Source organism: Macaca mulatta, chromosome 3 (genome assembly GCF_049350105.2).
Source record: "Macaca mulatta isolate MMU2019108-1 chromosome 3, T2T-MMU8v2.0, whole genome shotgun sequence".
In the NCBI taxonomy this organism is placed as follows: domain Eukaryota; kingdom Metazoa; phylum Chordata; class Mammalia; order Primates; family Cercopithecidae; genus Macaca; species Macaca mulatta.
In genome coordinates this window covers 146,921,289-146,933,899 of record NC_133408.1, presented here as the reverse complement: position 1 = coordinate 146,933,899, position 12,611 = coordinate 146,921,289, and the positions used below count along the sequence as shown (strand labels likewise).

General features: G+C 34.7%; 1 protein-coding gene across 1 annotated transcript in view; it reads left to right on the top strand.

Annotated features, from left to right (window-relative positions):
• Positions 1-12,611, top strand: part of COG5 (component of oligomeric golgi complex 5) — a 363,078-nt gene that overhangs the window by 243,854 nt on the left and 106,613 nt on the right. Inside the window, exon 11 of the mRNA XM_015134669.3 lies at positions 2,472-2,553. Coding sequence (XP_014990155.2) covers positions 2,472-2,553 — 82 coding nt within the window. The remainder of the gene's footprint in view (positions 1-2,471; positions 2,554-12,611) is intronic.

The window sequence follows — 12,611 nt, the reverse complement described above, 5'->3', positions numbered from 1 at the left end:
TTTGTTGCCCAGGCTGGCTGCAAATGCCCAGGTGCAAGCAGTTCTCCCACCTCATCCTCCAAGTAGCTGAGACTACAGGTATGTTCCACTGCACCTGGCTCTGTAATATGTCTTGGAAGTCAGGAAGTCTGAGGCCTCTGGCTTTGTTTGTTTGTTTTTCCTCAAGAAAGATATTTGGATATTTGGGATCCCTGGAGATTCTATATAAATTTTAGTATTTTTTTTTATTTCTGCAAAAATGCCATTGAGATTTTGAGAATCTGCAGATCATTTGGGGAGTATGGACATTTTAACAATATTAGGTCTTGCAATCCATAACACAGGATGCTTTCCATTTACTTGTGTCTTCTTTAATTTCTTTCAACAATATTGTGTGGTTTTCAGTATACAAGTTTTTTACCTTCTTGAATAAGTTTATTCCTAAGTATTCTTTTGGATACTCTTATAAAAATAAGGTAGTTTTCTTCATTTTTTTCTGGATACTTCATTGTTAGTTTGTAGAAATACACTAATTTTTATGTGTTGATTTTGTAGCCTACAACTTGGCTGAATTCAGTTATTATTTTAACAGGCCTTTTTGAGGAGTCTAGGATTATCTACATACAAGATCATATCATCTAAAAACAGATATAATTTTACTTCTTCCATTCCAATTTGGATGCTTTTTATTTCTTTTTCTTGCTTGGTCCTTCTGGCAGGACTCCTAGTACTATGTTGTATAGAAGTGGTAAGAGTGGGTATCCTGGCCTTGTTCCTGATCTTAGAGGGAAAGCTTTCTGTTTTGCACCATGGAGTAGGATGTTAGCTGTAGATTTTTCTTATGTGGTCAAATTATGTTGATGTAATTTCCTTCCAGTCCTAGTTTGTTAAGTATTTTTATCATCAGATGGTGTTAAATTTTGTTGAATGCTTTTTCTGCATTAATTGAGACGACCATGTGGTTTTAGTCCTTCATTCTGTTAATGTAGTATATTATACTTCTTTAACATGATGAAAAGCATCTACTTTAAGATACGCAAGACATAATACATAAAATCTTAGGAATCTGAATGTGTTTTCTGATCGTTGCATAAGAAATCAATGGTGATTTGATTTGCCTTGTTTATGATAAACAGTTCTTGAGTAAATTCACAATCATAAGACTCATTTTAAAAAGGAACAATTAATAAAATGAATGTGTACACAGGAATAAAAGTCACAAATCAGTATTTTTCACTGGTTATTTTGTTCACTTGTCCAAAATTATAATTTTATTTTTGGGACTATAGCAATATTTTAACATTAGACATATTTTATTTTATTTATACTCTTTGTTTTTGTTTTTGTTTTTGAGACCGAGTCTTGCTCTATTGCCCAAGCTGAAGTGCAGTGGCGCAATCTCAGCTCACTGCAACCTCAGCCTCCTGGATTTAAGCGATTCTCCTGCCTCAGTCTCCCTAGTAGCTGGGAGTACAGGCATGAGCCACCATACCTGGCTAATTTTTGTATTTTTCATAGAGACAGGGTTTCACCATGTTGACCAGGCTGGTCTCAAACTCCTGACCTCAGGTGATCCACCCACCTCGGCCTCCCAAAGTGCTGGGATTACAGGCGTGAGCCACTGTGCCCAGCCTTAAAATATTACTTTGAACTATATGAAGTTGGCATTTTTGGCTGCAAAAATAGTAGAATATTGGCAGTGTTATATTGTATACCACACATATAGATGTATCTTAAAGTATTTGGCAAAATTTCTAAGAGTGTAATTCTATTTTAACAGTGTTAAAGTTCTTTGTCTTTCTTTAACAAATGATACTTTAATTAGTATTTGCCTTTTCTTTATAGGGCTTGCTTTTTAAAACATATATTCCAAGTTGAATGAAAGTATCGTGCTAAACTGAGTAGTAGTAATTCCTGTGAGTTTTTTTAAAAACTATATCTAGGCTTCAGCCATTCTCTTTTGTAATAGTGAATTGTTTCTTGTTAGTTATCCTTGATGTAAGCATGTTTTTGTCTATCATTTTGTTATAGTCACACAAATTGCCCTCTGTATTTAAAAAAATGACGATGACAGTAATAATTGTAATAATAATAGCATTCATTGAGAGTTTATTATATGTCAGGCGGCATTGTCCCAAGACTTTTATTAATTTGTTTAATCCTCATAATTATCTTGCAATGTTATCACCATTTTTCATATGAAGAACAAAGGCCCCGAATGGCTAAGCAACATGCCCAAGGTTATACCAGCTATTACATGGCAGAGAAGAATAATGACTGACTTCTTGAACATGAGACATAATTTGAATCATCTTTGTATTTCCATTTAATTAATAATTATATTGTTTGATGGTTAGATGTCTAAATTTTTTATTTAAATTTTAAATAAATTTTCAAGGTTACATGTTACCCATTATGATTTCTTAAAATAAATGAAATAGGGTTTTTTGTTTTTTTCTGTTTTAAAAATTTTTGTTTGTTGTTGTTCACAGGATGGACAACCTGAAATTTTCTACACATTTTGGAATTCAGTTACTCAGGCACTTTCTTCTCAATTTCATATGGCGACAAACTGTAAGTTTATTACTTATTTTGCAAATTAATTTCAAAGTTTTTAGTTATTTTATCATTTTATGTCAAGAAGCTTTGCTGTATTAGTTTACAAAACATTTGTATTGCTATTTTAAAATTCCTGGCTAATTGTCATTCTGTCTAGATGTTTAATCTGGAATCTCTTAGACGTATAATCAGTAAACAAAATTTTTACACATTTTTGTAATTAATATTTAGAATAAAATTCTCCAGAAGAATATGTCAATATCTTATTATTCAGACATCAGAAGAACTCTGTCTGAATTTTTCCTATGTAGAGTGTATAAAGCAGTTAATGTGGAAAAATTTAGTTCATGCTTTTAGAATTATAACTGAAAGATAAAAACACAGAGACTTTGCAAATTGTTTATTGTTAAAAATGAAGATTTAATGAATAAACAGATGAAATATCTACATCATGAATTAAAAGTTGGTCATTCAAATATGTTCCACAAAACTTTTTCTTAATTTCTTTATATCGTGAAATAATGGCATGGTAGGTCTACACAATGAGATATGCGAACCAGCTAATATCTTATGCGTGTGTTTCTCTAAATACTTTAGGTAAGAGCATATAATGTACCTAGGCCTTTAAAAAAAGTGTTTAGTTCATTTCTATTTAAATTTTTATTCACAAGCATTTATTAGAAGTGCTTACTATATGCTAAATATTGTTTAGTCACTGCCCCTCCCCCGCCAGCCCAGAGTTAAATAAACTAGTCTGCTTGCCTCTCTACGTATTTCTAATGAAGTATGTAGTAAGACAGTAACCAGAAGGAGGTCTTCATTTATTTGTAGTGAAACAGAACTTAAGCTAATGGTGTATTAGGATCCATTTATCCCATTTACTTGTTGTGTTGTGTTTTGTTTTGTTTTTTTGAGACGGAGTCTCGCTCTGTCACCCAGGCTGGAGCGCAGTCGCGTGATCTCGGCTCACTGCCACCTCCGCCTCCTGGGTTCAAGCAATTCTTCTGCCTCAGCCTCCCTAATAGCTGGAACTAGTAGCCACCACACCTGGCTATTTTATTTATTTATTTATTTATTTATTTATTTATTTATTTATTTATTTGTATTTTTGGTAAACACGGGGTTTCACCATGTTGGTCAGGCTGGTCTCGAACTCCTGACCTAAAATGATCGGCCCGCCTCAGCTTCCCAAAGTGCTGGGATTACAGGCATGAGCCACTGCGCCCAGCCTATTCCATTTACTTGTGAATCACACTGCTCATTTTGGGAGGGAATAAATATTGTATATTTCCTTGGTTTTTGTTTTTGGTCAGCTTTATTGAGCTATAACTTATATGCAGTAAAAGTCACCAATTTTAAACATAAAATTCTATGACATTTGACAAATGTTTACATTCATATGACCAGCGTTACAATTAAGATATAGAATATTTCCATCATCCCCATTTTTCCATATGTACTTTTGCAGTTTATCTGCTACCTTCACTCCCTGGGTCCTGGCAACAACTAGAATTATATAGTATGCATTATTTGATTGTCAGCGTAATTAAGATTCTTCCATGTTGTTGCATATATCGGTAGTCCATTTCCTTTTAAATTGCTTAATTTGTATTCAATTGTGTAGATATATACCACGATTTTTTATCCATTCCGCAGTTGGGAAACAAGTTGGATTATTATGAATAAAGTTACAGTTATTTACATAGATATATCTCTTTTGAAGACATATGTGTTCCTTCTCTTGTGCAAATATGTAAGAGTGGAATTGCTCAATTATTTGGTAAGTGTTGTTTAACTTTACAGAAACTGCAGTGCTATATTCCAAAATGAATATACCATTTTGCATTTCCATCAACAATGTGTGATAGTTCCAGTTGCTCTGCATTTTTGCCAATCCATGATATTGTCGGTTAATTTTAGTCATTCCATTGGGTGTGTACTAGTTTTTTTACTGGGGTTTTAGCTTCCACTAGACTAATGTTGCTTTCTTAGTTCATTTGGGCCGCTACAAAATACCACAGACTGGGCAACTTATACACAACAGAAATTTATTTCTCACAGTTTTGGATGCTGGCAAGTCTAACATCAAGGTACTGGAAGATTCAGTATCTGGCGAGGGCCTGTTTCCTGGTTCATAGACTGTGCCTTCTGACTGTGTCCTCACATGTTAGAAAAGGATAGGGAAGCTGTCTGAGCCTCTTTTGTAAGTGCACTAATCTCATTCATGAGGACTTTCTTTCCCTGACCTTATCCCCTCTGAGAGAACCCACTTCCTAACCCCATCACATTGGTGAGTAGGTTTCAACATACGTATTTGGGGAGATAAAACCATTCAGACCATAGCAGATGCTGACCACATTTTCCCAGGCTTAGATGCCATCCGTATAACTTTTTTGGTTTTGTGTTTGTCTAAAGGATTGCCCTCTGTTTTTATTGTATTTCTTGTTCTCTTGCTGAGTCCCAGGGAACCTTTGCATATTCTGGGTTCAGAGTACTTCCTCAGTTGCATGTTTTGAAGATATTTTCCCCTAGAATGTGGCTTGGCTTTTTGTTTTCTTAACAGCGCCTTCCAAAGGAAAAAAATTTTAAATCCTGATCAAATTCAATGTATCAAAGTTATAAATAATTTATACTTTTTTTGACCTAAAAATTATTGCCTAACCCAAAGTCAGAAGCATTTCCTCTCACATTTTATTTTAGAAATTTTACTAGGTTTGTGTTAATTTTCATATATGTTGTGAGTTATCTCAACGTTCATTTCTTTTAGAACACATGACTCCAAAAAATTATTCTCCGCCTATTGACTTCTTGGGAACTTTTGTTGAAAATCATTTCGTTATCTATAAGTAACACTATTTCTGGACTCTGTTTGGTTCCATTTTTCTGAATGTCTATGTTTACATCAGTACAACAGGGTTTTCGTCACAGTACTCAAAGTCCTATTTTGTTCTTTATCAAAGTAATTTTGGTTACCATAGGTCGTTTGCATTTCCATATATATTTCAGAATTTCGTTCCTACAATAATTGACTCCTGGGATTTTGATGAGGATTGCATTGAAACTACAGATCAATATGTGATGAATTCACAGTTTAATATTGAGTCTTCTGATCCACATGCTATATCATTCTATTTATTTAGGACTTTTACATTTTCTCTTATAAATGCTTTATAGTTTTTAGCATGCAGTTCTAACAAATCTTTTATTAAATTTATCACTGTTTTATGTATTTTGATGCTATTCTATATGTTATTTTTTCATTTTACTTTATAATTGTTGATTTTTAAAACAGAGAAATGCAATTGATACTTGTATTTTGATTTTGTGTCCTTTGACTTTGCCAATCTTACTTATTAGTTCTAGTAGTTATTGGTGATTTCTTACAAATATGAAAGTCTCAGTTTTTGGAATAAAAGAAAGCAAATGTAAAACTCACTTATGGAAGCCCTTTGAAACCCTGATGTCTAAGTTGGGTAAAGAGGTGCCTTCTGATGGTAATCATTACTGGGAGGTGGGGGTGTAGAAGAAGTCCTGTTTTAACTTTGTTTGGACTCAGTTTACTGGGAAGGACTCAGTTTACTGTACTTAAACAATCACGGTTTTCTGTTCACTGAGCTTCCAAAAAAATCAATGGGAAGTTTTTCTTAAACATTCTCATCTCCTTTCTCTCAAAGAGTCCTGTAATTATGGAGAGGGTCTCATCTTACAGTGTGACAGAGGGGACCCATATTTATACCTTTAATTATACCTCCCTCTGATCTCTCTTTCCATACTTATCCTTTAAGATACTAGACAATGAAATAGATCTTCTTTTACTGACCAACCTAACCTGCAACTACAACCAGTTTTAGACTTGGACAACCAGAAAGACACACTTGATATGCATCATGACCTCGGCTAGTTGGGGTTTCCTTGTGCTGATTACTCAATCTTGAGATCTCTTAGTGTTGCTAATGTTTAGATAAAAATTCAGTCGAACAAAACAAGATTATATTTCCTACCATTCACACTAAGAGGGGAACCAGGAGCATTGCTAGTTTTCTTTGGATATTTGAATCATCTATGGCATTTTGCATAGAAAAGATATTCCTAAAGAAAAATTGTTATTGCAAAGTTTTATGTAAACATATATAAATCCCTGTTGTTGCTATTAAGCCATAGCTCACATAATCTAACCTTTAGTTATACACTTTAAAAATATTTAAAATAGTATAAGTAATTATTCCAGCATAAGGTAGGTAAAATCAACATCTGTCTTCTATTTATATCACAAAACTTCACAGAGGCACCAATTTTTCAGTGTTGACACAATTTTTTGTCTTGTCTATGCTATCCTACCACCTCATTCTCCTTATCTCATTTGTCTAACCCTAAGCTTGCCTGCGTGGATCTTTTCCAACATGTCACACTCTACAACATCAGAGTGTTCACTCTTTTCTGAAAAATTATGCTTTTTGGTTTTTTGTATGTTTGTTTGTTTGTTTGTTTTTGAAATGGAGTCTCACTGTGTTGCCCAGGCCAAAGTGCAGTGACTATTCACAGGCACAGTCATTGCACACTGCAGCCTTGAACTCCGGGCCTCAAGTGACCGTCCTGACATGGCCTCCTGAGTAGCTGGGCCTACGGAAGCACCACCATGTCCAGCAGGTGATGTTTTTTGAAAATGGAGAAAACCAGTTTCTTATCACTCAGCATAATAAATTAGGGATTAGTTGTGTTGGATCCAAAATCACGTAAATGTTGAAAAGAAAGAAAAAAGGTCATTTAATTGACGTTTACTTCCATACGTGAAAAGGTAACTGCTACCTTAGATGTCCTTCCGTTATAAACTAGAATAGTAAGTAAAATTTACGAAACACCTGTTTTCAGACATTGGGCAACAGACAATATAGAACTGTGATCCCAGATAAAGCAAAACAAATTGAACGCTAAAATCACCCCAACTTTCTACCTGGCAATTTCCAGACAGCTGCACACACGCAAAAAATGGGAATCAATATATAGTTTACCATTCTTACTAAGTTGAGTCCAGAACTCTTTAAAGGATTACAACAAAATCTGTCACTTAACAGTGTAATATCACATATTCAGCCTCCAATTAAAATGAGTGGACATGAGAAGAAGCAGGAAAATGACCATAACCAGTAGAAACAGAGAAGCTGAAGAATCAGTAGTATAAGCAGAGTAGGAATTTTAAAACACTTCTTATAGTTGTTATAAATGTGCTCAAATATTTTAAAAATAGCATAAACATAATTAGAGAAATGGACAATATAAAGAAGAAACAAATGGAACCTCCACATATGAGAAATACAGTATCTGAAATTATTTCACCAGATAGGACTACATGCAGATTTAAGCCTGAGGAGAAAAAAAAAATCAGTGAGGCTAGAAGATATAGCCATAGACATAATTCAAAATAAAGGACCAAGATTTACAAACAAACTTTAAAAAGTATTAGAGTCTTAGGACCCATGGGACACATCAAGCAGTCTAACATATGTGTAATTGGAGTTTCAGAGCCAAGAGAGGAAGGGAAAAAGAAAAAAGTTAGAAAAAAATAGTTGAAAATATCTAAAACATTTTTGTTATGGACTAAATGTTTATGTGCCCCTTCTTCCGATTCATACACTGAAGTCCTAAACCCCAGCGTAACTGTATATGGAGATAGGGCCTTTATGGAAGTAATTAAGGTTAAATGAGGTCACAAGGGTGGGCCCTGATCTTATAGGATTACTGTCCTTATAAGAAGTGATGCCAGAGAGCTTACTCACTCTCTCTTTACACAGGCACAAGGAAAGGTCATGAGAGCACTTAGCAAGAGGGAGGCCATCAGCAAGCCAGGAAGAGAAACTCAGCCCTACCAGAACCTTTATCTTAGACTTGTATGTAGCCTCCAGAACTGTGAGAAATAAATTTTTGCTGTTTAAGCCAAAACAACAAAAACAAAAAAATCATTTATGGCTGTAGTTGTAATGCATCTGTTGTAACATATTAATTTAAAATGTGCTTTATCACTCTAAAAAGTTTTTTAAAACCTTGGGGTGGCTATCATTTTGTTTTCTTTCTTTAAATGAGTACATTTAATTTGTACTTTGAATATTTCTTCTTTCAATATGACAGGAATCTACAAAGAAAAAAGCCATTAGCGGACAGGCGCTGTGGCTCATGCCTGTAATCCTAGCACTTTGGGAGGCCAAGGTGGGCAGATCACAAGGTCAGGAGATTGAGACCATCCTGACCAACGTGGTGAAACCCCGTCTTTACTAAATTACAAAAAATTAGCTGTGTGTGGTGGCGCACGCCTGTAGTCCCAGCTGCTTGGGAGGCTGAGACAGGGGAATCACTTGAACCTAGGAGGCAGAGGTTGCAGTGAGCCGAGATGGCCCCACTGCACTCCAGCCTAGCGACAGAGCGAGACTCTGTCTCAAAAAAAAGTGAAAAAAGCCATTAGCATACTTGAAAAATTTCAAGTCTTTAACCATTGTATCTTCCAATATTGTTTATTATTTATTGTTTTAGTACATTTTTAGTAGAAATTGTAGAAGGTAAACTAAGGAAATCACAGAAAGAATAAGTAAGTTGAACTCTACAGAATAAGACTGAGATGGAAATGCCCTCATCCGCTCATTCTAACATCTATGTCAATTCTGGGTTCTTGTTTGGTTGAATTTTCTTTCCATCAGATGTGATATTTTTCTACTTATTTGCATGTCTAATAATTTTTATTGGATATTAGACCTTATGAACTTAACCTTGTTTGGGGCTGATTAATTTTGTCATCTCTAATACTGATACTATCAGATTACTTAAAAACAGTTTGATCCTTTTGAGTCTTGCTTTAAGGTTTATTAGCGAATTCGAAGCAGTAATAATCTGCTATTTATTTCCCAGTTATAAGGCAGCACTCTTCTTAATACCCTCAAATTAATACCTGTGAATTATGAGGTTTTCCAGCCTGGCTTTAGAGAATAGGGACTATTCTCAATCTTACGTGAATGTAACAGGATGTTCCCTCTAAACCTTTTTCATAGTTTTTCCCCAAACTCTGGAAGTTTAATGCTGATCAGTGCTTTGCTGAATACTCAAGATAAACCCTTTGCACATCTCTGGAATTCTCTGTCTGTGCACCTCTGTTCTCTCTGGTATTCTGTTCTGTGAACTCTAGTTGCTTCTGTTTGGCTGTTCTGGAAGGGAGGGAATAGAAAGAAGGGTATTTTCCCCCTTTCCGTGCCATGACCTAGAAAGTCCTTTAAGGTAATGAGCTGGGAAACTCACAGGGTTCATCTCATTTGTTTCCTGACTCTGAGGAATCACTGTCCTATGTTGCGTGTTAAATGTCTTGAAAGCTGTCATTTCATGTATTGTGTCTGTTTTTTGTTGTTTCAGACAGGGTGATAAATCTGGTCCCTATTGTATCATGGTGACCATAAGCAAAAGTTCTTCATTAAAACTTCAGTGAGAAACTTTTGCTTATGGTCATGATGATTTAAATAGTGATTAAAATATTTAATGATTCAAATTTAAATAATTATTAAAAGTATATTTCAGAATATTATATGGGAATGTGTGTGTACGTTTATTTAGTGATGCTGTCATTTACTTGTCAGTGATCATCTGCCTTTTTTTTTTTTCCTTCTGGGACGGAGTCTCACTGTGTCACCCAGGTTGGAGTGAGTGCAGTGGGGCGATCTCCACTCACTGCAAACTCCGTCTCCTGGGTTTCACGCCATTCTCCTGCCTCAGCCTCCTGAGTAGCTGGGACTACAGGCTCCTGCCACCATGCCCGGCTAATTTTTTTTTTTTTGTATTTTTAGTAGAGACGGGGTTTCACCATGTTAGCCAGGATGGTCTCGATCTCCTGACCTCGTGATCTGCCCGCCTCGGCCTCCCAAAGTGCCAGGATTACAGGTGTGAGCCACCACGCCCAGCCTGCTTTTCTTTTCTTAACCATTACAAACCTTCAGTATTCTCCACATATCTTCCTTTTTCCCATTCTGCTCACCCTCCATAACCAACCGTATCTCTTGGGTCATTAGGACAATTAATGTCATTAAGAATATTTTTCCTGTACCTTGCTTCCAAATAAGAGCCTTATGTCCTCCCTTTGAGCCTCAGAAGATAACTTACTTCTTCAAGGCCACCCATTTACTGGTGCCCATACCTACTTTGTTTGTTTCTCTCTCCTAGCATCATCATTTATACTTCTTTTTCTGTGTTGGATTTCTACTTCTCTTTTAATTTCCTTTCCTCAGCTATAAGCCTATTCAAGTTGCTCCCATGTAATAAAAACTAAAACAAAACTAGAAAGTTCCTCTTTAGTTGCTATTTACTCTCTTTTTATGTAAATGTCTCCAAAGAGTAGTTTGCACTTTTTGATCTTCATTTTCATACTGTTGATTTCTCAACTAGGTGTAATCTGGCTGTCTTCCATCATTCTGTTGAAATTGTTCTCATTAAGGGAAGCAATGACCTACTTTTTAATTGCCAGTATATGTTTTCAGTTCTTATCTTATGGGACCTATCTGTCTTGTATAGTGAAAGAAGCTAATGAGAGGAAACATATAATATGTAGACAGAAAATCCCATTAATATTTCACCTTCAGAATAGCCTGCTACTTCTAATACCATAATTACTTTAATAGCTTCCTTTGGGAGAACTCCAAAGTAAGTTGTTTATAAAGTACCTTCAATTTTTATAGCACGTACAGTCCCTGAAGTGTACTGTAGTACTTAGAATTATAGACAGGCAATATTAAGGAAGTGCAACCATCTGCAGAGTTGAAGATTACACACAATGTAACAGATTGTTAAAGTAAGTAATATTTTGGCAAAGTATATCTAAAGGGAAATGTTCCTAGTTAGGAACATGTTCTTTCTGATTATACATGTTCATGCTTAGTTTTAAAAAAAGTTCTATTAGAAGGTATAATCCAAGAGTTTGACAGTAAATTTACTTCTTTTTGGAAGTATGCTTGAAAAATCTAGCAAGTACATCTCTTTTTACATGTCTAAAACCCCTAGTGCAATGTTAGTTTCTCAAAACTCTTAAGCTACTCAAAGAAGTTGTTCATACAATTTAGAGAGCTAACATGGTTATATATCTGTAATACCTGGCTTCCCAAACCAAGAATGAATAAGAGATACATTGAGATATATGTGTTTTCAGATTTTAAAAGTTTTAAGTCTTGAATTACTTTATACTAAAGCTCATTATATTTACCTTTTTAAAACATATAGTGATAAAGAGTTGAATCTTAACAAGAATTAGGGAGATAAACTACATGTTCTTTAAAAAAAAAAAAAAGGTTGAATGGTATGCAAAAAAATGGAGATCATATTGTGAATATTTCTTGGCTACCTTAATATTTATAAGTTAATTATTATTAATGTTTATAAGTTAGGGAGATAGACCTAATATACTCATTTAAAGTACTTTTTAGAATTTGATCCTTGCAATGGAAACATTTTGTTACATAGTTCTAATGAGCCTATAAAGCACCATCCTAACACCATGTAACACAAAAAGAAAACTTGCAATTTGTGTTAAGGGCATGAGACAAGAGGAATCTTTTAAGAAAGTACTAAAAGTTTATATACCTTGGAAGAAAGTAAATCTAGCTATCAAGTAAGTGTTTTGATATTCTATTTGGCAGAACAAATTTGATCATGTCATTTTCTGATTAAAATCCTGCATTGGCTTCCATTAATCTTTTTAAAAAGTATTAAGCCATAATACTCATTAAGAAAAAGTGTGCATATCATAATTTCACACCTAGATGAGTTTTTCAATTTTTAAAATATCTGTGTAACTAAGGTTAAGTACAGCATCAAGATTAAGAAACGGTATTATTATCTATAGTCCAGATGTTCCCCTCATGTCCCCTTCTAGTTTCTACCAGCCCCTCTCAACAAGAGTAACCACTAATTTCTAATGGAATTTTAAAAAATTGTTATTTTTCTTTTATACAGATAAAATCATCTAGTTTGTACTCTTGTGTCTCCTGACTTCTCAAAATGTTTCTAAAAGTCCCCCATATTGTTGCATGTACTTGTAAGTCATTCTCAAAATG